The 25,013-nt window shown below is 38.6% G+C and overlaps 3 protein-coding genes across 5 annotated transcripts; 2 read left to right on the forward strand and 1 right to left on the reverse strand.

Moving 5' to 3' along the window:
* The first annotated feature begins 9 nt into the window (after positions 1-9).
* On the forward strand, positions 10-5,155 carry LOC125233207 (phosphoribosyl pyrophosphate synthase-associated protein 2). 3 transcript variants are annotated; one of them, XM_048139117.1, is made up of 7 exons: positions 10-149; positions 318-431; positions 600-719; positions 1,045-1,333; positions 1,863-2,032; positions 3,151-3,265; positions 3,889-5,155. In XM_048139117.1, exons 2-7 carry the CDS (start codon positions 355-357, stop codon positions 4,192-4,194), a joined length of 1,077 nt encoding a protein of 358 aa, XP_047995074.1. In that variant the 5' UTR covers positions 10-149; positions 318-354; the 3' UTR covers positions 4,195-5,155. The 3 variants fall into 3 exon arrangements, with proteins under 3 accessions (XP_047995074.1, XP_047995073.1, XP_047995075.1); XM_048139116.1 differs by having other exon boundaries at positions 30-213; XM_048139118.1 differs by having other exon boundaries at positions 30-187.
* Positions 5,156-5,720: 565 nt separating this feature from the next.
* LOC125233643 (tyrosine--tRNA ligase, mitochondrial) lies at positions 5,721-10,201 on the forward strand. Its single transcript, XM_048139709.1, has 8 exons — positions 5,721-5,895; positions 6,032-6,179; positions 7,389-7,564; positions 7,998-8,214; positions 8,451-8,529; positions 8,769-9,044; positions 9,445-9,633; positions 10,020-10,201. Exons 1-8 carry the CDS (start codon positions 5,765-5,767, stop codon positions 10,181-10,183), a joined length of 1,380 nt encoding a protein of 459 aa, XP_047995666.1. The 5' UTR covers positions 5,721-5,764; the 3' UTR covers positions 10,184-10,201.
* On the reverse strand, positions 10,198-24,499 carry LOC125233642 (rho GTPase-activating protein 44-like). Its single transcript, XM_048139708.1, has 6 exons — positions 24,139-24,499; positions 23,691-23,941; positions 22,813-22,988; positions 22,251-22,485; positions 14,041-14,190; positions 10,198-13,917 (listed from the first exon to the last, which is right to left on the reverse strand). Exons 1-6 carry the CDS (start codon positions 24,189-24,191, stop codon positions 12,200-12,202), a joined length of 2,583 nt encoding a protein of 860 aa, XP_047995665.1. The 5' UTR covers positions 24,192-24,499; the 3' UTR covers positions 10,198-12,199.
* Between the last annotated feature and the right edge of the window lie 514 nt (positions 24,500-25,013).

A 25,013-nucleotide genomic window follows, 5' to 3' on the forward strand; every position in this document is an offset into this window, starting at 1 on the left:
ACGTGTTTTCCTATTCCTAATCTGTGGTGTCCCGCATGGATGTCAATTTATAAATTCTGTCCTCATTTTATTTTTCCAAAATTTAAGGAAATCGGAAGCCGATCTATTGTCTAAATAAAGGATAAACTGCACTAATTCTCGTTTTTAAAGTAATTTCTATTTTTGCTTTACTGTACAAGGCCACCAGGTTATTATGTTACTCAACAAAACCAGGTTTATTGTTTTTCTTGTTGCTCCTTCGTGACGTCCCCTATCAATTTGTGCTTATTGATACTGGCCGCCAGTCGCTAATTGAAGTCGTCTGTGTGATGTTGTAGGTTGGTGGGTCACACGAATCGGTCGCGGAAGAGCAATATGGAGGGTAACTCCACGTCAGATATCGTTATCCTTAGCGGCAATTCGCACCCGGAGCTCGCCGATCTCATCGCCAAGTAAGTGTGGTAGTAAAAGTACTATTTTTCCCTAATTAAAAAAATCTAAAATGTTAAGAGGTTAGCCTAGTCAAGTAGTCATGGCCATGTTATTTGGGCAATTACCTGTTAGATACTTCTCTGTAATCAAATAAGAGTATGTCAAATAGTGTTTATTACTTTATTCAGCCGCCTGGGTGTTCGCAAGGGAGGATGTTCAGTGTATCATAAAACTAATAGAGAGACCATAGTGGAGATTGGAGATTCTATCCGTGGAAAGAACATCTACATAGTCCAGACTGGGACAAAGTAAGTACACATATTTACATAATTAAATTACAATTTATTCATGTAATCATTTCAATAAAATATATAAGATTAGATCAATTACTAACATAGAGCTGTATTATAGCTACTATATGCTATATGAAATGGTTTATTGACTGGTTGTTATGGCTACTGAGGAAATTGCCTTGTCTAGCTCATTCTAATTGAGTAATTTATGCATTTGCATATTGTGTAGTTCAAATATTCAGAAGTTGTTCATGTTATTGGTTCTTTATACTCAGTTTTGAACTTCACTGCTATTTGCTAATTGAATGAAATACTAGAGTAACCATATTTTTCTTTTCAGGGATGTCAACAACAATATAATGGAACTATTGATCATGGCATACGCCTGCAAAACATCTTCAGCCCGATCCATTGTTGGTGTTATTCCATACCTTCCATACAGCAAACAGTGCAAGATGAGGAAACGTGGCAGCATCGTGACCAAGCTGCTCGCCAAAATGATGTGCAAGTCTGGTCTGACTCACATCATAACCATGGATCTGCATCAGAAGGAAATCCAAGGGTTTTACGAGTGCCCAGTTGATAATTTGAGGGCATCGCCCTTCTTGCTTCAGTATATTCAAGAGAGTGTAAGTTGGCTGCCATACAGAATTTAACAGTTAAACAACATTTTTGATTATTTACTGCCCATTCTTAGAACAAATTAATTTATCCTCATAGAAAATAATTTAATTTGTATTTTTAGTAGACACACTACTATAAGCCATAAGCCTTTGGTAATTGTGTCATATACTTGAAAATTTCGACCCTTGCCACCATGTCCGGAATGCGGAGTGGTTTAAGGCATCTGTCGCGATAACAGAGGACGACGCTGGTTCAAATCTAGCTTTGAACACTTGGAGGCCTTGGTCACTTTTTCTTTGATGACATTTATTTCAGTTTATTTCCTGCCCAGTTAAGTCATAATTTTGGTCAAAATTGTAAAATTATAATAGCCATACAGTGGCCCATTGTGATTGATGCGATCCCAAATTAAATCTACCCCTTCTCCATTTCTTGGATATGCCTAGCAGGCTAAGACACATAACGAGCTATGTAAAAAAAAACAGGGCATAAAGACAGGGATAATTTTTGATGACAAGCTTTTTTGTGCTTCAGATCCCAGACTACCGCAACTCAGTGATAGTGGCTCGCAACCCTGGCTCTGCTAAAAAGGCAACATCATATGCAGAGCGACTTCGTCTTGCTATTGCAGTCATACACGGAGAGCAAAAAGAGGCGGAGAGTGATGAAGTGGATGGACGATATTCACCACCATGTTTACAGAGGTAAGGCCACTGCAAAGAAAACATGATCTCTCTTATGAATGAAATTCTACCCAAAACTCTTTAATATTTTTCAAGGCTTTATTTGATTACAAGGTTTTTCAATTGATTTGATGATAACATTTTTCTTTAAATACATCTAATTCACTAACCTTAAATTAGAATCTGGACAGTAAATATTATAAATAGTACTAGAAGAGGTTTTTAACCATTTGAGTTCTATTACTTCTATTCCAGGACTTGAAATTAGTTAGCCAAAAAACTTCCGTTTATATTTATCCCAGTTGCAATATGATTGATATTATTATATGTTATTTTCTGATAACAGTGATTACTACTAGTTCTTAGTAACTAAGTTAGTTTTATTCTATTATGTTGATTCAAGTAAAAAAGTGATAACCATTTTAAAACCTTATGGCTATAAGATAAGGTCTGCCAATAAAGTATGTCTACAAAGTCTGTTGCTTATTAGTACAACAAGCAGCCAAAACAATAATTAATTGCGTTGTCGGGCGTCAGGTTGTCGCAGCGACGTACGCATAGCTACTACAACCGGTATTCTGCTTGTGTTTGCATTATTTTATCTGATTGCTTTATTTCCTGCGTGTTTAAAATTTTTTAAACTAATGACTTGCTCCTTGCCATACTATACTAAGTTTCCTGGTATTGATTAACGCCACAATTTAAACTGATTTAGTTGTGAATGATTACATTATTGAACCATTTTAGTTTAATCTTAAATATTGTCCTCACTAATTTTCGATAGTGACATTAGTAACAAGCAATTTGAGTCCCAAATAAGGATCTTTTCATATATATCGACTAGAAATCGACAAAAGCCGATCGAAAAAGTTTACTTTGTAACAAAAGCTAATTTGGCGATTTCATGAAGTCGATATGTCCGGGTAAATACTTAATAAATTCATTAGTTTCAAAACATTGCACAAAATCATGTCCCCTGGTAATGAAGGTGTGTGACTCTGTAAGCCAAGAACCAAACCAGGCGTAAATCGTCGCGAAGCAAATTTCTCGCTCGGCAAACTGCTAATATAGACGCGTGAAAAATGCCTCGCGACTGCTCGCTCTGTGTGAACTCGGCTAATCTAATTGAAATGTTTCAGCGTGGATAGGTCGCGCACAATGGACGTGAGCGTGGGCGTGCCGGTGCATCCGGCCAAGGAGAAGCCTCCCATCAACGTGGTCGGCGATGTTGGCGGCAGAATAGCCATCATGGTGGTCAGTAGTTAACTATTACTATAAAAAATACGTGAAAAGTGGAAGATTCTTCTAAAAGCTCTATGTCCCTAGTGAGGGATAACGGGATCACATCATCATCATCATCATAAAAAAATCATAAAACTTGCTAGCTTGATCTTCATCTTGCCATCTCTGTCTGGAGATAAATTACATTAAGGGCCGGTTGCACCAAACCGTCTGTCACTGTTAAAGCATTCGTTAAATTTTATTGTATGGGAAGGTCCATAGACCTCAGCTGGCGTGACGATGACGTGTCTGTCAAATGTGGTTGATGCAACTGGCCCTAAGTACCTAAAAGTTGACACTGATGTAATTTACATCATCAACCGATTGGTGAACCTTTTATTTTCGATTTTCACTTACAGATATAAAGTGCCCATTGAACCCCGCGTCTTTTTCTCCACGAAATAGTCTGTGTTTGTCGCGAAATTCGCGATTCAATACCGCATCGTTTGTTGCATTGTATCGATAGACGCATACGCATGCATTCCTTTTTGCGTTGACAGCGCGTTAAAAAACGCAGCATGAATATTCAGTAAAATATATGTTTGCAAAGGTTCACGAGCTGCGTCATATAACGTAACCCTAAAATTCTTCTTCAGGATGACATGATCGACGACGTGGCATCATTCGTAGCCGCAGCCGAGGTGCTCAAAGAGTGCGGCGCATACAAAATCTACGTCCTCGCCACACACGGCCTGCTCTCGTCCGACGCGCCGCGCCTCATCGAGGACTCGCCCATCGACGAGGTGGTGGTCACCAACACCGTCCCGCACGAGCTCCAGAAGATGCAGTGCCACAAGATCAAAACCATCGACATATCCGTTCTCATCAGCGAAGCCATCCGTCGCATACACAACAAGGAATCCATGTCCTACCTATTCAAAAATGTCACCCTCGAAGACTAACTTTCATATTCCATATTATTAAGTATTATTTTTTAAAGTATTGTGTCCTTATTTAGATTGTGTCATCAGTATAACTCCAATTTGTATTATACGAGAGTATTGTAGAGGTATTTTTATAGGGCTAATATAAACCACATTTTCTCGCCTGTTATATATTTATGGTATTATTGTTTTGTATTTTACTGTATGTATTATCATTTCGTATTGTTAATGGAGTTGTAATTAAGTATTGTTATTGTTTGGATAGTTACATTAAATAGGTACATTATATTTTGTGTTAACCCTTTTCTGGAAGCAATGCGCCAATAGGATTTCAATCTTAGCAATCGGAGTTAAAGTTCAAATTAGATTGGACTTTTGAAATATTTTACATATTTTCAAATGTATGATCAAAACTGGATTCATTGTAATATAGAGCGAATCATTCACGAGGACGCGTGCGTTGGTTCATATTGTCATACCGTCAAAGGTTTGATTTGACGAATTCGCACGTCATCGTTAATGTCACGACCTGTATATTTGATGGGAAAAGGGTTAAAAATTATAATTGGTGCATCTAAAAACTACAATGTTTCATTTGGGACTGAGACTCAGTCAATAGTTTTAATTTAAAATTGGACCTTACAGTTCTGTGATTCAAAGTTTTTCACACTGTGATTATAAAGATGTTCAAATCACGCAATAAACTTTGTATGTTTTGTATTACAAAACAATTTGATAATGATGAATTTTATGTAAATGTTTATCTTAAAAACTATATGTCTAAATTAACTAATGGCCATGAATAAGATCAAAAATATCTGCACCTGAGTAGAACAAGTTCCAGTAAGCATCACATACTGGTATCGCTTTTACAAATGATGGCCTGTAGATAAGAGTATAAACTAACTGTATAATAGATTTAAGACAAAATGTATTGTTTTGTTAGAATATAATGTAAAATAAAGTGTCTGCGGCATTACTTTGGTTCTTTTCTTGTTTTAGAAGACTGTATTTAGTAGTTGTCACTTGTGACCGTAAACACTTACTCTGGATCACTCTGGATCCACGTATGTCATGTCAACGTAGCCTACTGGCGATATTGCAAAGAGTAAGTGCGTTTTCACATTATCCGATCCGATATCGGATGTCGGACCGATATCCCATACATTACAGGCGCCATCTTGGATTTTTACTATTGAAATCCTTCCGACATCCGATATCGGATCGGATAATGTGAAAGCGGACTAAGGTGTTGTCTTCCCTTACCATACCTACCTACAGTAGTATTCATATTTCACATAAGTGTGAGCGAGAAAGAGCTTTTATCTTCTCGCTCTCGGCCAGGCACCGTGTGCAAGCAAGTTCTCGAACTGTTTAAGAAAATGAATAAAACACTAAAAATATCTATCAAATGTCACTGTCATTTTGACAAAACAATTCCGAAATAACCTCTACATATTAGTGTTTTTCTTTCAGAAATTACATAAAAATATGAATATAACTTATATAATTTAATTGTTTTTGAAATAGTTATAACTACGTTTATCTTACACAGACAGTTGTTAAGTATAGTGATAAAATTATAAAAATGAAGTTCTTGCGGCATTTACGTATGTTAAAAAATTACGAACAACACAAACGATTTTACAGTAGTGGTAGAAATATCTTAAAACTCAATGAAAGGGGCATGTTTAACGATCTATTTCCCAATACCGCAGCGTAAGTATTACTTTAAGAATCACCACAAAATGCCCAATTTTCATTTCCACTTTGGGCTGAACCTAGTTGAGTGGCATGTAGCTAACTTTTAGTTGCTTAAATGAATGGTTTACAATAAACGCATCTCTTGATTTAGGAATGACATAATAAATCTGCTCAACAAAGCCCCTCAGTGTGTGTATGCTGGGTTTGACCCAACGGCCAACAGTCTTCATGTTGGCAATCTACTTGTCATCATAAATCTTCTACACTGGCAGAGAGGAGGACACAATGTTATTGCTCTGGTGAGTATTTCTTTACCAAGCATTTTAACATAAATACAATTCTCATAAAAAAATTAAATTATTTTATGTCAGCACCATTAGCACCAGATAAGTGGTGATAGCCAAACTGCCTAAATATTTTGCAGCACATAAATTTGGTGAATACTACCTGCTCTACCATGTCCATTATTGACTGACTTAAAAAATGTTGATTATTTAGGAAATTGCTTTCTTTATCTAATTACTAAATATGAAAGAATATGAACTGTTATATTCAATCCAGGCATTCATGTTGAGGACTTAAGAAATCTATGGACCTTATTCTTTTGGTTGAAGCTGATGTCAACAAGTAATCATTCACATATACTTCCCTCATCTGTATTCTCGGTCGAATACAATCTGGGTGTATTCAAGTCAAGAGTGAATAAGCTATTACTGAACCAGTGAGCTACAACTTCGGCCTTGTTGTCACTTTCCATCAGGTGCGACTAAGGTCAATCACTGGCCAGTTTATAATAAATATTTGGGCGACCGGAACTTCGCTCGTTTCTATTTTATAATATCAAGTGTTTAGATAAAAAAAAAACACTTATAAATACAAAAAAAAATTAAAACATAAACTTAATTTCTGGCCGGGATTCGAAACCCTGACACCTGCGATCTGTCTGCGAACATTAGACTGACCTCGTACGACTGAGCTACGCGGAGCCGACGAGCGGTCGCGGTCAGCGAAATTAACAACCATATTTTACGTTTACTAACGCGAAAGAAAAACGCATGAAAACGCGAATTCATGAAAACTCGAAAATTCGCCTTTTTTCGGGATCTAAGGCAGCGTCCCCAGTTAGGCGTCGCGTGTCTCGCGGCGCGCAACAGACGTCCGGAAGGACGTAAGACGCGCCTCAGGCGGCGTGGCGCGCGCCGCGCCGCCTGGGGGCGCCTCTTACGTCCTTCCTATACAAAATGTACTGAGGAGACGTTTTTTGAAATACATTCAGGCGGCGTGGCGGAGACGTCCGTTGCGCGCCGCGAGACACGCGACGCCTAAGTGGGGACGCTGGCTTAGGCTACGCTAGATCGATTTTTCACCCCCGAAAACCCGCACATAACAAATTTCAGCGTTAGAGCGGTTTCCGAGAACGTGGGTATATCTATAATCTATATAAATAAATAAATATATAAGAATTGCTAGTTTAAAGGTATAAGATAAAAAAAAAACAATATTTTCAGTTAGGAGGAGCAACAGGCCATATTGGTGATCCAAGTGGACGCAGCACAGACCGCACTGCCCTACAGAGTGATGTCATAAGCCAAAATATTAGTTGCATTAAGAAGAACCTAGAAACAGTATTTGAAAATCACCAGAAATATATCTGGCAGGACGAAGGAAAACTAAACCCAGTAAGGTATGATTGCAACAAAGATACAGTGCAATTAAAATCAGTTAACAATTCAGCTATTACCCTTCGGCTTAAGCTCTTATCGGGATCTCATAAGTGCGAGCAAGATAGATATAAAACCCAAATTGCTAACTGATCTTGATCATACTGTACCAGTTTTTGCACTGGAGTAGGTACATTAGTACTCCAAAAAATATCCAAGTTACAGTAGTTAGTAGTAGATATAAAAGTTACAGTAAAATTATTTACTGTAACTTTTATATCAGTTTACTGAGATTGAACATTGATTGCATACTGTTCAACTTGTTTTAGCAAATGAGTAAATAAAAGGAAAACATTTACTTGATTATGGTGGGACACTGTCTGACAACTACCACCTCCCAAATCTTCTAATCTAAAAAGAATTACCTAATAATTTAATGGTTATGCTTATTTCCAGAATAGTAAACAATGAGACATGGTACAGAGACATAGATGCCATCAAGTTTGTCAGTGAAATTGGCAGAAACTTCCGAATGGGAACAATGCTGCTGAAGCAGAGTGTGCAGACTAGGATCAATTCAGATGTTGGGATGAGCTTCACCGAGTTTGCTTACCAGATATTCCAGTCTTATGATTGGTTGCATCTGTTGAGCAAATATGATTGTAGATTCCAGGTAAAATTGTACTGCAGAAGTCACATCAGAATACTAATATAGGGCAAAAGTTGCATCTATTTCATGTGTAGAGTTTTATGTAGTTTGTTCATTTACCTAACCAGGGTTAACCCGATAAATCGAGATAATTTGTTCTTGAAATAACAACATTGTGGAAATTACACATAGTTCGAATTTCAAAAACCAGTTTGCTCAACTTATCGGGTTTCACCAGTAAACCCTCGCTATGTTTATAGGTTGGAGGCAGTGACCAGATGGGTAACATAACTGCAGGCCATGAGCTCATAAGTAGGACAGCTAAGAAAGATGTCTATGGTAAGTTCAAGTCTAACGGTTCAGCTACGACATTGGTCTAAGCGCGACAGCGGTGAGCGGCGGCCATAGGTACATTGGAGCGAAACACAGCGATGGGAATTTTCATTCGCACGTATGGCTGCCGCTCACCTCTGTCGCACTTAGACCAATGTCGTGGCCGGGCCGTAAGTCTATGGACTCGATTTTTTATGTGCCAATCAGAAAAAGCAATTTTTACCAATTTATTTTCCCTTTTTTAGGCCTTACACTACCTCTAGTCACGACAGAAGAGGGTGACAAATTCGGTAAATCAGCTGGAAATGCCTTATGGCTAGATCCAGAGAAAACCAGTTCTTACAGCTTGTACCAATATTTTGTGAGGACTAAAGATTCTGAAGTGGAGAAATTGCTGAAACTCTTCAGTTTCTACAAACTTGGAGAAATAAAGGACATTATGCACAAACATAAAGAGCACCCTGAACAGAGATACCCTCAAACATGTTTAGCGGAACAGTTGGTCACTTTAGTCCATGGCAGTAAGTACCACCAGTGGTAGGAATCCCTCATATTGGTGTTAGACCAATATCGGCTCCATTTGGTTGTCATTGCTACATAACAATTACTAGGGTTGGTATAAGTCCGGTTCCTTGCACTTGACAGATAACTGCTTGAATTTTTCAAACCCTAAAAAGAAAGAAAATTTAATAATAGTGGCGTGCTTTACAAAGGCACTTGTATTAAGTTGCGGTTAGGTATCACTATTGCTATTTGTGGTATAAGACTGAAAGCGCAGCTTATTACAAAATGAACTTATACTGATTGCCATAAGTTTCAAAGTTTGCTACATCTCTTTGAATTATCTATATTTTCACAGGAAGATTAACTTTACGTTCATCTAGATAAGTTGCAACATGTTTGAATTCTCTATATTTTCAGAGGAGGGCTTAGAGCGGGCTCAGCGAGCGACAGAAGCTATCTACAGCAAGGACGTGAAGTCGCTCGTGACGCTCAGTTCCACAGAACTGGAACAGGTGTTCCAGGGCGCGCCGGTGGTGCAGCTACTGCTGTCTCCCGGCGTCACGGTCCTCGAGCTAGGGATGAAGGCTGGCTGCTTCCCTACAGAGAGTGAGTTGCGGACAATATTCTGGCATTTATTATCCTATCAAATAGAACCCTTACGGATAGTATTGCGTAGATTGACCTGCCATTTCCCACATCCAAGGACCCACCGTAAACATTTTCCCTGTCTTTAATTAGAATCTTGTTATGTAGGAAATTGGTACGAATTTAGTTTGTCGAAAATCAATGAAACAAAATAAATGCTACTCTATGTGATTCATCTATGTATATAGGTATTCATCTATTATATTGAGTCGTTTCACGAAGATCAATTTACGAAGATACCTTAGCATGTCATGTGCATCAGAGTATCTACAGGTTTATATAGCTGTTTGTATAGGCGGGTCTGCCTTCAGGAAAAAGTAATAACAATTAATGTGTTTTAATTCCAGGTGACGCGATACGAATAATCCAAGCCGGAGGCTTCTACATAAACCACGCTAGAATCAAGAAAATAGACGAAGTCATCACGCAATCCGCTCATATACTGCCCAACCTCATATCGCTTCTCAGAGTCGGCAAACGGAACCACTACATTGTCAAATGGCAAACGTAAAATAAAACAACAAATCTATTTGAATTTTTCTTTCAGCATATCCTTATTAGTATTAATTACAACAGAAGCTTGTATACTTGCAGTATAATAATAAAATGCATATCACATAAAACGTCGTAAATACTACATAACATACTTAATTCTAAAAAAATAATGTAAAATTTACTGACACAGTGTATGAACAAAGCCGTGTAAGGCATCCATGGACGATTAATGTTGAGCCCAATTTTATTTACTTAGGTCTCTGTAGACTTGCAAATTTTACTTGGGTACGTATGTAGAAACAAAGCTATTTGTTAGAATGAAATTACGATATTTAATCTCTCATTCTGTAAGATGTGTCTCTATTATATTTACGTAAGCAGTAATGTAGCTTTACTAAAGAGAATATTTTAGTACAATTTTAACGCATTTTTGTAGACGATTTTCAAGACGGTTACAATAAAAACTGTGGGTAGTGATTTAGTGAATGAATATTGGTCATATTAATCAGACCATGGATGCCTTAAAATCGCAACTGAAGTGGGCTAACTAATGCAGTTACGTTTCAGTTCGCGACAGAACTCGTGCACTGATAAGATAAATATCATAAAATATGGCTAATCGTCAAAATGTGTACGTTTGTGCACCCTCTTGGGTGGATAATCTTCCTAGTATCACAACGATCAATTGCAACATTCAATATTGTACAAAATTATGCTAAATACAACATTGCCAAGTCTACGCAAAATATACAAGTGTGAACTGATTGACTAATTATTTTCTAGTAAATTTAATTTAATAAAATGTTGCTAAGAGCCTTGATAATTTGTATGATATTAATTTAAGAAAGAGGTAAAAATGCTTAGATAGTCCATTTGGAGCTCAAAGCTGTTAAATTGCGTAGACTCGGAAAAACTGCAAACAGCTTAATATTACTACTTAATGTCAATAAAAGCATATAAAGCTGAATTGACAATGTCAAATATGTCTTTTTGGAATATTGCTCGAATTAATTTAAATTTAACGCTACAACTCCAATATGTACTTAAATTACGCGTGCAAGCTATATTTACGTTCCAATATATGTCTTGTATGTAAATCACAAATGCCTTATAATTAAAGTACAAAAATAAATAAGTTGATAGATAAAAGGCAGATTAAGATATGCAAAATGCAAAAATGGGCTTTGACGTAACTTGTACAGTTTAATTTATCTGTCATACAAATATGACAGCATATTTTGATGTCTCTTTCGGAAACATCGTCTTGTGATGTGAAATAAGCGAGTTCACAAGCTGGCTATGCCTACACAGACTGCGACAAAATTTATCGACGGTTAGTATAATGGAAAGAAAACTGCTACTACGGATATAAACATCCATGAATTAGTTTTCTAGTTTTTAATTTAACTTCGACGCATCTATTTAGCGACCAGCTTTATGCACCATAATAATGTTAACAAATGCGATACTTTGTTTATCTAATCATCCTCACAGTTTTTTTGACGTATTGACTTTGCCAGAGTGACTAATACTTACAGTATTATGATTGAAGTACTTTTCTAGGGCAAGCAACACTAAAGTTGAATTTTGCACGTAAATATAATTATTTTGTTTTCTTTCTATCAATTCAGTATAAAAATATGTTGACACAAAACTTTTGAAATTCAGGCAATTAACTTGCACTCTAGAAGTACTATTCATTATTAATAGGACGTAGATTGCATAATAAAAAGTATAAAACTCTTCAGTCTCGTTCGATTTTCTAAAGCCATAATCAAGATATGAAGACTTCGCAAGAGAGAAAAATATAATCGGGCACGCCGAAGCCACCGGGCGCCCGGCAAATTACAGCTCCGGATCAACGCGCTCGAGTCGAGAGAGGTTCCTCAAATCGGAAGCACCGGCTACTAATGCTAATCTGTCATGAGATGTGATCAATTAGAAAAGGCGCGCGAGTCGATCTCGACGCCGGCACGCGTCGGGACCGAGTCGGCGCCGCGTAATACTGATGATCTCGGGGCTGGCGTTGCGGCTACAGGTCCGTGCTCTCGTGCGTGGCGAGCGGCGCGGCCGCGGGCGAGGGCGCGGCCACCGGCGGCGGCGGCGCCGGCACCTGCGGCCGCGGCGGCCGCGCCGTCGGCGCGCGCGGCGACAGCGGCACCTCCGTTATGCTGCCCTCCGACTGCGACTTCTGCCGCGTCGCGCTCGTCAGCGCCTTGTGCTCGTCGAGCTCGGCGTCCTTGCCGCCCGAGCTGTGCGTGCGCTGCACGGTGACGCGCGACCCGCCCTCCTCGTCCGCCGGCCCGACCTGGATCATCGTCGGCTGCTGCTTGTCGACGCTGTATATGTGCGTGCGCTCGAGCACGGTCGGCGTCACGTCCGAGTCGCTGGAGCCGCGGCCGCCGCGGAAGCTCTGCGGGCGCAGCGTGGCGGGGCGCTCCGGGACCGCGGGCTTGTTGCGCAGCTGCACGTCGGCGGCGTCGGCGTCGACGGTGGGGATGATGGTGCGCGGCGCGGCCACGGGCCGGGGCGGCGGCTGGCCGGCCGGCTTGGCGGCGGGCCGCGCGGGCTGCCCGCCGAGCGACGCCGGCCCGCTGATGCCCTCCGTCACTTTCATCCTGCCGACCACTCCCGTCTGCGCGGTCACGTTTTTAACGACTAGAGTTGAATCGCTCCTGTCTTCCAGGGCTTTTATACTTTCGAATTTATCTTTCTCCACTTCTAAGCTCTGCCGCCTCGCCTCGAAGAGGTTCTCCCTGCTGCCCCGGGCCTCGTCCTTCAGCGCCTTGCTCTGTCGGTAAGTGGACCGGTTGATGGTCTGCACGCCCGAGATTACTTTTCCGCTGTCGGATATGACGGGCCGCGGCGGTTTCGCCGGCTTGTCCGCCTCTTTCGACGGCTCCGGTGGCGCTTCGGGCTTTTTGTTTTTGTCCGGAGTGAAGTTGGGCGGGACGGGTGCTAGCGGCTTGTTTTTTCTCCTCATGATGGGCTTCGGGCTGCCGAGCGGGGGACTAGACTGATCGGAGAGGGAGCTGTTCGACTGGGCCTTCTTGATATCGTTCTCGAGTAAAATGAGGCTGGTGTCGTGGCTGTTGCTGCGCGAGTGGCGGCCGGGCTCGCCGCGCCGCTCGTACTCGAGCATGGAGCGGCTCATGCTGCTGTAATCCCCGTTGGAGTGCTCCTGCAGCGCCGCCGTCTGCGGGAAACTGGGACCGAAACCCGGCGTAAACCCGTACTCGCACTGATCGGGAAGGAGATCCTCCTTAGTGAAGGAGATGAAGAAATTGATCTCCTCATTGAAGAACCAGTCGGCGTGTTTGATGAGGAGTTCCACGACGCAGTTGACGGCGGTGGTGACGTTCATGTCGAAGGCGCTGTTCTCGTGCGGCCCCCAGAGCAGATTAGGCGCGATCACGATCGCCAAGTTGGAGGGCGTCATTTTGTTGGTGGCCTGATTCTGCGTGAGGGCGGACAGGAACTTGATGAGGTACCTGAGGTTGTGGAAGTTGGCCTCGGGGAGGAGATGGACGGCCTCCCAGAGCGTGTTGAGGCGGGCGTTCTCCTGCGGCTGGCGCGAGGCGGCGAGGAAGTGCTCGTAGAGGCGGTAGGTGAGCAGCGGCTCGGGCAGCTCGCGCAGGTACGACTTGAGCACGGACGCCACCACGTGCATGTCGCGGTAGTCGGGCGGCAGCGGCACGTTGAACAGGCCCGCGTCCAGCGATAACTTCATCCTTTTTACTTTGGATGTACCTGTATGAATGAAAAACAATGCTAAAGTAGGTAGAAAAACACATGTTCAAGTAAAAAACATAATTGCGTGAGGTGTGCATAGGCTCCAAAAAAATAGGTACCTAGTTATGTGCTGATACATACCGCCCGCTATCCGGAACAGCCCCTCCTCGTTTAGCGCCAACTCGTGTAGAGTGCACACGCACAGCTCTATGGGGAAGGCTATCGTGCGCCCCGTCACCCGCAGGTGGTCTTCTAATGGATACCCGAATACACGTTTCACTGCACTGTCATCTGCAAGAGAAACAATAATGTAATTTTTTTTTTATTGTTCAGGTTCATCACAGAAGCTGGCGTGAGATGTTACTATATGGATAACGTTTTATCATCTTTCAACTCGTATTTCATGGGAAAGGATTCATTTTCATTTCAAGCGAGACTTTTGGCCATCGCGTGTCGAAACTGCTTACTCTTTAACAGACAAATTAGACCGGTCAAATCTTACACGAAAATCTGCTAAAAAAACAAAGTGTGATGTAAAGCTGCATTTTTGGTATATTATTTAGGGTCCTTGAAGGAATGTGAAACTATGTTTTGCAAGCAAAAAAAGTGTGTGCTTTTTTTTTAATTTGCAAAAAACTGCAAAAAAAATCGGACTTTTTTTAGTTTTTGTAGTGTCATTTAAAAACTAGACATTTTAGGCAATAAGTTGCTTCGCAAAGGTTAAAGGACATAAAATTTTAAATCATTTGAGCCTACTCGCAATGCCGTATCTCATACAGTTTTTGAGATATGACACTTCAAAAAAGGGTATCTTTTCCCCTCTTTATGAAAATTTTCGTTTTGCCAATATTTTGAGACAGATTTCAGCAAAACATATCTCGGTATTATATATTTTACGAAATAAAGTTGTAGAAAATTTAATTAGCTTTCATTCAAGACCAAAAGAGAGCCAATTAGTTAGTCAAATAATCAAATTTATAACCTAAAAAAATAAGATTATAATAGCATAAATCTAGTATAACTAGATCAGAATTGAGTGGTGAAGGGTGATGGCCAAACGGGATAGTTTTCAAGAGACGTAACAAAGAAGGCGTTATTATTATTTGGGGACTGTTCAAGTATTACGTAAGCATTATAAAAATAATAGGCATTATACGTAAGGACTATAATTATAGGGGGCGAGGAGGTGATTGCTTTGCTTATAGGGTTTTGGTGATGATTTAGAGCTTTCCTTACTTTCTTGCTGACAAGGGGAATGGGGGGATGGTATATATTTTTAATAAATTAGATTAGAAACCTAAAAAAATAAGATTATAGCATAAATCTAGTATAACTGGATAAAGATAAGAATGGGGGAGGGTTAACACTTGCTATAAATTTTGTCTTTTATCTATTGTACTGTACAGTTACTAGTTGAACGGCCCCTTGTCTTTGACATACTTCCACTTGTTACTTCCCTCTATACATTTTGTATGGGGCAATGTGTGTAGAACAATGTATTTAATATTATGTTTCGTATGTTGTCTAGACAGTCAGGTATCTTAAAGTGTGTGTGTTTTTTTTAATATCTGTATACTTATTGCTTATGGTATTAAATTTTAGATGGCTGGATGGATGGATTGTATAGTGTTTGAGTGCTCTTAAAAATTACCACAAACACAAGCGTCACATAATTTTTAAGAAAAAAAAACCGCCGCCTTTGGGGTTCTGGTGAAAGCTACTTGCGAATGTTGGATTACGTATTTCGGTTCTGACCATCACCAACAGTTCCACTGCACCAAATGTCACTATTCTGGACGTAAGTGCATGCTGTTCTTATAAAAATACCAAAGTCACTATAAACGTGCCGTTCAGATTTGAGGAGTTCGGTTCTGACCATCATCAGCACTTCCAATGCACCAAATGTCGCTGTTCTGGACGTAAGTGCATGCTGTTCTTATAAAAATACCAAAGTCACTATAAGCGTGCCGTTCAGATTTGAGGAGTTCCGTTCTGACCATCATCAGGAGTTCCACTGCACCAAATGTCACTGTTCTGGACGTAAGGGCATGCTGTTCTTATAAAAATACCAAAGTCACTATAAGCGTGTCGTTTAGATTTGAGGAGTTCCGTTCTGACCGTCATCAGCACTTCCACTGCACCAAATGTCACTGTTCCGTACGTAAATTCATGCTATTCCTTTAAAAATACAAAAATCACCTTATGCACATGTATGCCTTTCAGATTTGAGGAGTTCTCTCGATTTCTCCAGGATCCCATCATCAGAACTGGGTTCTGAGAAAAATGGGACCAATCTGTATGCATATACATTCAATCAAAAAAAAAAATTTTCAAAATCGGTCCAGTAACGACGGAGATATCGAGGAACAAACATTAAAAAAAAAAAAAAAACATACAGACGACTTGATAACCGTCCTTCTTGAGAGATATGAGGCGACGGTTAAAAATATCAGTCATACACGGCCACTGAAACAGTGGAACTAAATAAAATGAGTGGCGATTTACTATTATTGCTGGATTCTGAATTTTGATTTGAGAAAGACTTGGCACATCAGTATCGCCGCCTGACGAAAAAACGATTCAGAAAACCTTCATTGGTGTGAAGTGGTGAACACCAACATCAATGTGGCTCGACTATTGCAGTGGCCGAGTACGAGTGATATTTTGCAACACTAGAATTTGTGTTTGAAATGGCCATTTTTTAATAGCACTCAAACACTATTCATCTAAAAATCAACACTAGAAATAAGTACAGATTTGGGCGTGTCAAGATGTCAATATCACTGCGGTGAAAAAGGCCACTGACTGTCCAGACAATATACGTCAAACATGTTGAATACATTAAAAGTTATGATAGGGCCGACCAAGCGCACTGCCTGCAGAATTAAAGAACACATTGCTGCAGTCAAAAATAATTACACTTTTCTTCTTCCTCTGTTCCTCATGGCTTAGGATTGCGACGGTCAAGTTGCTTAGTTCTATGGTAATGTCGACGGAACGCCACAACATACCGAGATTGAAGATGACTTCAAACTATCAAATGTATGGAATCCAGTGATTTGTTTGAGTAAGTGAACTCAGAATTGAACAAACGTAGTGACATTGTAAGTGTAGTGTGTTTGGACAGACCATCGTGTGTGAATGCGCCGGATTTACACCCGCACCCGCCTTCTTCATTTTTAGAAATATCGGGAGCACGACAAAAATCAAAAAGGTAATCACGGTCTATATCCCAGTCCCTATATAAGTCTGACGTAGAATACATAGTAGTATTTCTCATTTAAATAGTATAGAAGGAAGTAAAAAATGGGACTACGTCAAGGACAAGGGGCCATTCAAGAGTTACTTATGCTAATTTATTACAAATATATACCCTCCCCCCATTTCCCTTGTCAGCAAAAAAGTAAGGAAAGCTCTAAATCATCACCAAAACCCTATAAGCAGAGCAATCACCTCCTCGGCCCCTATAATTATAGTGCTTACGTATAATGCCTATTATTGTTATAGTGCTTACGTAATACTTGAACAGTCCCCAAATAATAATAACGCCTTCTTTGTTACGTCTCTTGAAATATATATCACGTAAACTATCCCGTTTGGCTATCACCCTCCACCATTTCTGATCCAGTTATACTAGATTTATGCCATTATAATCTTATTTTTTTAGGTTATAAATTTGATTATTTGACTAACTGGCTCTCTTTTGGTCTTAAATGAAAGCTAATTAAATTTTCTACAACTTTATTTCGCAAAATATATAATACCGAGATATGTTTTGCTGAAATCTGTCTCAAAATATTGGCAAAACGAAAATTTTCATAAAGAGGGGAAAAATTACCCTTTTTTGAAGTGTCATATCTCAAAAACTGTTTGAGATACGCCATTGCGAGTAGACTCAAATGATTTCAAATTTAATGTACTTTTAACTTTGTAAAGCAACTTATTGCCTAAAATCTCCAGTTTTTAAATGACACTGCAAAATCTAAAAAAAGTCCGATTTTTTTGCAGTTTTTTGCAAATTAAAAAAAAAGCACACCCTTTTTTTGCTTGAAAAACATAGTTTCACAGTCCTCCAAGGACCCTAAATAATATACCAAAAATGCAGCTTTACATCACACTTTGTTTTTTTATTTCTCTTTTTGACCAATCTAAATAGACAATCAATTGTACTAGATACCCGTAGCTGACGTAGATTGATGTTCATATTATTCATAAACTTCTTATTTCTTCTTCAACCGATTTGATACAGCTTTGCATAATCCATTAGAAACATTAGAAATGGAGATCACAGGCAAACGATTTAAAAGATACTGTTGGATAGATAGATAATATGAGAAACGAAGAAACAAAACGAAAGTACACTCTGAGATAATGGTTACGATTATGACAATCTTACCGCATTTGTCATCAACTCATCACTGTAGAAAATAGATCATCTGCAAAGACTATTACTCTAATTACGGTAAAATTGATGATGGTCGCACGACCATTTATAGTTGTGTGACTCATCATTTCTACACAGTTTGCGTCTGATAACAAGTTTAATAGTAATTAATGTAATCATAGTTATCTATCTAAACATTATTTAGGCTGCAAATTATTGCAGTGTTCAAAATAAATAAAAATTATATCCTTGTGTGAGGTGTGAGTTGGTATTATGTTCAGTTTATCTTCTGTAGGTACCGATAGCTAACTAGGTACATTATTTTAGCTGTCCGCGTCCTACCAATCGCGGCCGGATTGGCAAAGCAATATATCTATAGTCCTATACATACTGTTACTTTTTTAGGGTTCCCAGGGTGTCCACTACTAAACCCAAAAAAAATTCCCTGACTTTTCCCTGACTTTCCATGACCATTTAAGAAAATTTCCCTGACCAAATTTTAAATTTGTACCGCTTTTGCTTAGGGTTGCAAAAAAACGTTTTTTTCTCTGTCTTGAAAAAAAACCTAAAAGTTTTTAAGAATCACTCGTGCGTCTGTCTGTCCGTCTGTCAATCCAATTTTTTTTCCGGAATATGTTTGTTTTCTAAAGTACGAAATATTAAAATTTGCAAGGCAGTTCATACTTTTGTACCTAAGGTTAACTATTAAACTTTAATTTCTGGTTTTATAAAACTAACGTAAACGAAATCTGTAGTTGGTAGTTATCGCCATTTACTTTTGGCTATACCAGTGCCGGCCCGTGCATCATGGTAGAACGAGTTTGGGTTTCGGCGCCCTTAGATATCCTACACTAGAAAAAAACATCTCGCGAGCGCAGCGAGCGCGAATTTTTTTCCCCTTTTTTACGTCCCTGGGACTGGTAGTAATTATTATGTAAATAACATAGGAAACAAAATGGAGTAGGTACCTAGTCTATCAGAGCAGAGTAGTTATGTGCAAGTTGCGGAATGATTCCAAAAAATCTTAAATTTCATGAAAAATTCACGAAACTTTTACGAAAAATAAAGGGAATTTAAATTTATGAAATGAATAATAGTAAACGCGAGCGAAGCGAGCGCGAAATTTTTTCTTTGTTGTCAGCGTCGGGATGCCCATTTAGGTGTTTTGCCACTACATGATGCCTTTAGGTTTCCAAGTGTTTGAAGTTCTCTCATCGTCACGCTTATTATCCTCCTATGCTCCTTTGACTCATACAAATTGCGCCTCTATGTGACGTTTTGCGCCATTAGCTTTATGAGGAACTCCGCTTTGAATTGTCGGATAGATACTTGGACAGCGACGTAACTTTATCTTTGTCGTTTTCACATCGCCCTAACAGAAGCACCTGACTTATGAATGTTGTACACGGTGACATTGTGGTGCAACTTTCTAGTTAATCTGAATCACAATAACTGAATTTATTCCCGACCCCCTTCGCCATTTTGGAATATGTGGGTAGGGCACGCAATGTAAAAAAAAATGTGGATTTTTACACATCTACGATTTTGGGCCGGATAAATTAAGGTCAGCTAGAGCATGAAGATATATCTCGTTAGCAATCACTGGGATGGAGGCCAGGTACTATACTTGTCATGAAAAGTCTAAAGAGACAATTTTAAGTGGCCTTAAAATCACTACCGGGAATCCATCTTTGCTGTCATGGATGTGGCCAACCCAAGAAAAGAAATCATATTATTTTTTCAATACTTTTTGATTTTTTTTCTTGGTGCCAAGTTTTTCCCTGACCTCCAAACCATTTCCCTGACTTTCCCTGACTTTCCATGACCACTATGAGCTTCCCTGACTTTTCCCTGACTTTCCAGAAAGTGGACACCCTGGTTCCGTACCTAAAAGGTACAAAAGTCCGTCTGTCTGTTTTTAAAGGACGTTCACTTTCTTTACATCTTACATGTTGGAAAAAAATACTCATTTGTCCAATTCTGTATAGCAATGAACTCAGTGCCGTGCCTACACTATCTAACTACATATAAGTTTGTGCAACACAACGGAAGTCTAAATGATTGTATTCTAATAGAATTTTCGTGTGCGCGACATCAGCATACGTGTTCAATAGGAATAAATAAACGGCGACAGGAACCTTTTATCATTACAGTAATGATAGGGCTGTGACATGACATTGGATTCACAGTTCGTTATCAGGAGTGACCTTGACGAAGCGATCGATCCTACGGCGGCTGACTATTTGCGGAAGATGAGCGAGTATTTTTTTGAAAAAGTTCGCATAAGTTGTGTTGAGTCACATCTCGCACTCTGGCGATCAAATAAATGAAAGAGGCGCGTTCCTAGCACACATTTTAAGCTCGTGTAGGTGAACGCGTACTATGCTTGTATGACAGGTTCACTGTTTGCGTTTTTGACAGGGCGGCGCTTTCAGCGGGGAGCGGGAGTGGCCAACTGGCCATACTGTACGATAGTACTCTTTATTATACTGTGGTTGAGTTGACCGTACCTACGGTACAATTTATTAATATACAAGGTGGTCTAAACATTGGTGTTAGTTTTTAGGGTTCCGTACCTCAAAAAGGAAAAACGGAACCCTTATAGGATCACTCTTGTGTCTGTCTGTCCATCTGTCAAGCCGATTTTCTCCGAAACTACTGAACCGATTAACTTGAAATTTGGCACGCATATGTAAACCTGTGACCCAAAGACGGACATGTAATTTAAATTATGAAAATTTAATTATAGGGGCCACTTTTGGGGGAATAAAGGAAAAATTAAAAATCAAAGTTTCTAGAACTATATTGTGTTAGGTACATATCAAATGAAAGAGATTTTTATAAGTATTTGAAAAATATTTTTTTAATAATGTTTAGTAAGGTAATTTTCAAGTTATTTAAGAAAATAGGCAAAAAATGACCACCCCCTTATCTCCGAAACTACTAAGCGAAAAATTTTCAAAAAAATACACGAGATAGTTTTCAGTCTATAGATTACAGAAAAACCTATTAAAAATTTACAGTAAAGCGTAAGTCGGACTAAAAAGAAAAAAAAACTCAAATTACGAATTTCACTCACTGCCGCTGGAAGGAGTTACCAAATCTCTTGAAATTGTGTGAGCGCGTTTGATTGAATATTACATATTATAAACTCATTTCTGTTTCGTTTTGTTCAGAATATCGATTATTCGCAAAAATGACTTAAGTTCCTACTAAAAAGGAGGCGCTTAATTCTTGTAGTGTACCTACGGAACCCTTACAACGCGAGTACAACTCGCAATTAGCTTTTTTTAAATAGATAAGGATCTTTAATTCGTAACTCGTGTCGATTTAAAGCACTCCCTTCGGACAAGTTTTATTTTATCGCCACTCGTTTCGAACTTCCTTTTTTCCGCACTCCGCACCTATATCGTAATGTACTATTTTTTGTCGTTAAGGTTTGGACGACCCCACAGGTACCGTAGTTACGGTGCGCGGTGTGGTAGTCATAAACACATCGTACAACCAATAATTTGTTTTGAGTAACTATTGTTTAAAATGCCATTAAATAGGACAAACAAATTTGTTAATTAATTACCTAAATTGGCTAAACTTGTGCACATATGTCTGGTTTTTAAAATGTTTGTTTACCTGGTGGCTAAAGCCGCGAAATACGAAAAAGAAATGTTTTTGGAATATTTGGAGTACCTACACCTACCTACCTGAATCATACAGAAACATTTGTATAAAATATAAATATGCACTCAGTCAGTACTTAGAACTTTTAGTAGTTAACATATTTTTGATTATCAAAAAGGCAACAGGTACCTTGGCCAAATGCTTGGTAACACTTTCGGTGTTCAATTAATTAACCTATGAATAAAGAGATAAAATGCATGCATTTTTCTGATATCCTAAATTGAAGTCATCAAGTTACTGAAGTCTCTTGGGCTAGAATCTGTCTGTAAGAAAACTAAGTATAACTTACTTATGAATCTTTCTAGCTCCGGGACGGTGTCTTGTAATGAATGTAATGCAGATTCATGGTAAGCCCGCTGTAGTTTAACATACTGCAGCAATATGTGGGCCATCTCTGCTTCTTTTGCAACTAGACTAAACATCTCCGCTGCTAGACTATCTCTAGCTGACTCCACTTTAATCCCGATTTCTTCTAACTCCTCCCTTGCTGCACTTAGTTTAGCTGGGTTCTCTTCTCTTGCTCGCTGAAAATGAGATTCTTTCTAATAAATGACATTGACAAAAGGAGAAATAATTATTTTATGGTCATTGGTGTGCTTTTATTATTATGTGTCACCCTGAAGTATAATAACAACTACATAGTACATACATTTTGATGATAATAAAAAATAATTAAAATGCCTATAAGTTTAAAAAATGGAAAAGGAGAATCATAAAAGTGATAATTATTCCAAAAACTGAGTAAAGAGCAGCATCATAACTTCCAAATCATTATCAATAAGCCAAATAATGATAGACATGTTTTCAATATATCCCATCATTGATTATGTCAAAAGATAAGTTTATCTTACATGATATTTGTGAGCCGCAGATTCCTTTTCACTGATGAGTTTACTAAGGTGCTTCTTAGTTTTCAGTATGGCCGGGAGATCATGGTCACTGATGGTTGACAGTGGGGCAATTACCAGTTGCTCCACTTTAACTTCATGCTCGGCTATTTCATTTGCTAGGTATTTTTCTGTTTTACCTACAAATAATTTAAAAAATCTAATATTGACCAAACCACTAATGAATAGAATAGAATAGAAGAACTTTATTCAACAACACTTAATTTAAAGTTAACTAATACCACTGACATAAATATTATTGTATTAAAGCATAACTGAAAAGGTCTCCACTCAGCTTCATGCCAAGGGACCCAGGAGGACCCTGACGCTGGTCTTCCGTGGAGACCCTTCGAAAAGAGTGCAGCTACAAACTATACAAAACAAATCATATTATAGATATAATGGATTTCCATTTCAATTATTACAGTTAAGGGTTTTTCAAATGGTATAAAGTGCGCTTTATACCATTTTAATAAATAGTTTTAAATTAAATTAAATATTTTGAAACAATAATAATTGCATTATTGATACTATGCAATTTTTATTAACATTTCCTTAATATCTTTTCCTGATATACCAAAACCTACCCAATGAAGGTAAGTCTGTGTAAGTTAACATAACAAAATAAGATACCTTTTGATATAATAAACTTAACATCAAATTGGAGTTACTGATGACAGTGATAACACATCTTAAATAGCTATAAAAGTTTTAAAAATAAATACTATGACCTTACTGAAATAAATCACAATTTGGCTATGTAACAAGCCACTTCTGTGACAATTCGGGCCCCTAGCAACATATGCATTATCAAATTGATTTGGAAATATTTACATACTTACCACATTCAAATAGGATATGTTTAAGCACACTTTCATCATCATCATAGTTGCTGGCTTCCACCATAGATAAACCAAGCATATATTCTGGAAGTTTTTTCAGCCTTTTCTCTCGGGCTGCAGGGTCCTGCCCCTGGGTACCTCCAGCTCCAGTGGCCAGCCTCTTACTAACTAATTGTAAGGCATTTCTTAACTGTTCTACTTTCCGATCCGCCGTCTGAAGCTCATCCGTGAGCGCTTCTCCTTTGCCGCCCCTGCGCGTAAACAAAACCATTATCACTTCACTGCCTTCACAATTTAAAGTTAAACTGCAACTAGTATCTCAAATAACGCTTTTATTATCTTGTACTGGCGAGGTGGTATACACAAAGATCTGTGATGCGACTGCCAACGATCTCTACAAAGGAGCTCCAATCTTATCTAATGGTGATAGATAAAAAGTACACTGTACCTTGAAAATGTTTGGTCGGCGAGTTGCTTAACCCTAAAGAACTGCTTCTTCATATTGAATAACTTGATTCGGAAATATTATTTATAAGCTACTAACAAGGTCATTGGACTTAGTGAATCGTAAAAATAATAAAACGATCAAGCAAGATCTCGGAAAGGAACGAAACGTCAGTGCGTCAATGAGATCATCCTCGGTTCCCGAAGGCAGGAAACTTATTTTACAACACTAAGTGCAATTAGCAAACAAAAGTACTAATCAATAAGGCACAACATTGTTTTAATGCAAGCTAAATACACAACACACTCCTTCATTTGTAAAATCTGTAATAAATCACAACTATCGTCAGAAAAATAAAATAACATGCACAGATAACACTTAGTTAATGTTGCCACCAGAAAATAATAAAACTTATTTGAAAATTCATATGTTTATGTTTGCCCAGAGAAAGGACATATAGAGTGATATAGAATAAAAAGAGAATTTTAAATTAATAAACCTAGTATATCTTAGGCAATATTGGTGTTTTTTCCTCAAAGTTAGTTTTAAAATAAAGTCACAATTAAAAACATCAAAAATTAGCGGTTACTAGACGAAAATTTTATGTCATAAGTCATGATCGTGACATTTTCCGTATGCCTTCGAATACATACATAAAGTAGCGATTTACGGGCAAAATTAAAATTAAAAAAAATGCGTAATAACTCTCAAATAAAAAATAAGTATTTGGATTGTTTTGTTTATATTTACTTTTGCCTAATTTTGGTCTGAAATGCCAGTTATGAGTTATGAAGTTTATTTGTTATTTAAACCGGCTCGGTTATTTTTTACAGGGAAATATCAGAACGCTTCCCATTGTGTCAGTGTCGTAGATTTGT

Source organism: Leguminivora glycinivorella, chromosome 14 (genome assembly GCF_023078275.1).
Source record: "Leguminivora glycinivorella isolate SPB_JAAS2020 chromosome 14, LegGlyc_1.1, whole genome shotgun sequence".
NCBI classification, from domain to species: domain Eukaryota; kingdom Metazoa; phylum Arthropoda; class Insecta; order Lepidoptera; family Tortricidae; genus Leguminivora; species Leguminivora glycinivorella.

Excerpts from the sequence above, each read along its gene's own strand:
- LOC125233207 (XM_048139116.1), top strand. The coding sequence starts at position 194 with ATGTTACTCAACAAAACCAG. Across the intron at positions 432-599 it reads CTCGCCGATCTCATCGCCAA|CCGCCTGGGTGTTCGCAAGG; the intron begins GTAAGTGTGGTA and ends TACTTTATTCAG. Across the intron at positions 1,334-1,862 it reads TTCAGTATATTCAAGAGAGT|ATCCCAGACTACCGCAACTC; the intron begins GTAAGTTGGCTG and ends TTTGTGCTTCAG.
- LOC125233643 (XM_048139709.1), top strand. The coding sequence starts at position 5,765 with ATGAAGTTCTTGCGGCATTTACGTATGTTAAAAAATTACGAACAACAC. Across the intron at positions 6,180-7,388 it reads GACACAATGTTATTGCTCTG|TTAGGAGGAGCAACAGGCCA; the intron begins GTGAGTATTTCT and ends CAATATTTTCAG. Across the intron at positions 9,045-9,444 it reads GGTCACTTTAGTCCATGGCA|AGGAGGGCTTAGAGCGGGCT; the intron begins GTAAGTACCACC and ends CTATATTTTCAG.
- LOC125233642 (XM_048139708.1), bottom strand. The coding sequence starts at position 24,191 with ATGAAGAAGCAGTTCTTTAGGGTTAAGCAACTCGCCGACCAAACATTT. Across the intron at positions 22,989-23,690 it reads ACATATCCTATTTGAATGTG|GTAAAACAGAAAAATACCTA; the intron begins GTAAGTATGTAA and ends AATTATTTGTAG. Across the intron at positions 13,918-14,040 it reads GCTGTTCCGGATAGCGGGCG|GTACATCCAAAGTAAAAAGG; the intron begins GTATGTATCAGC and ends TCATTCATACAG.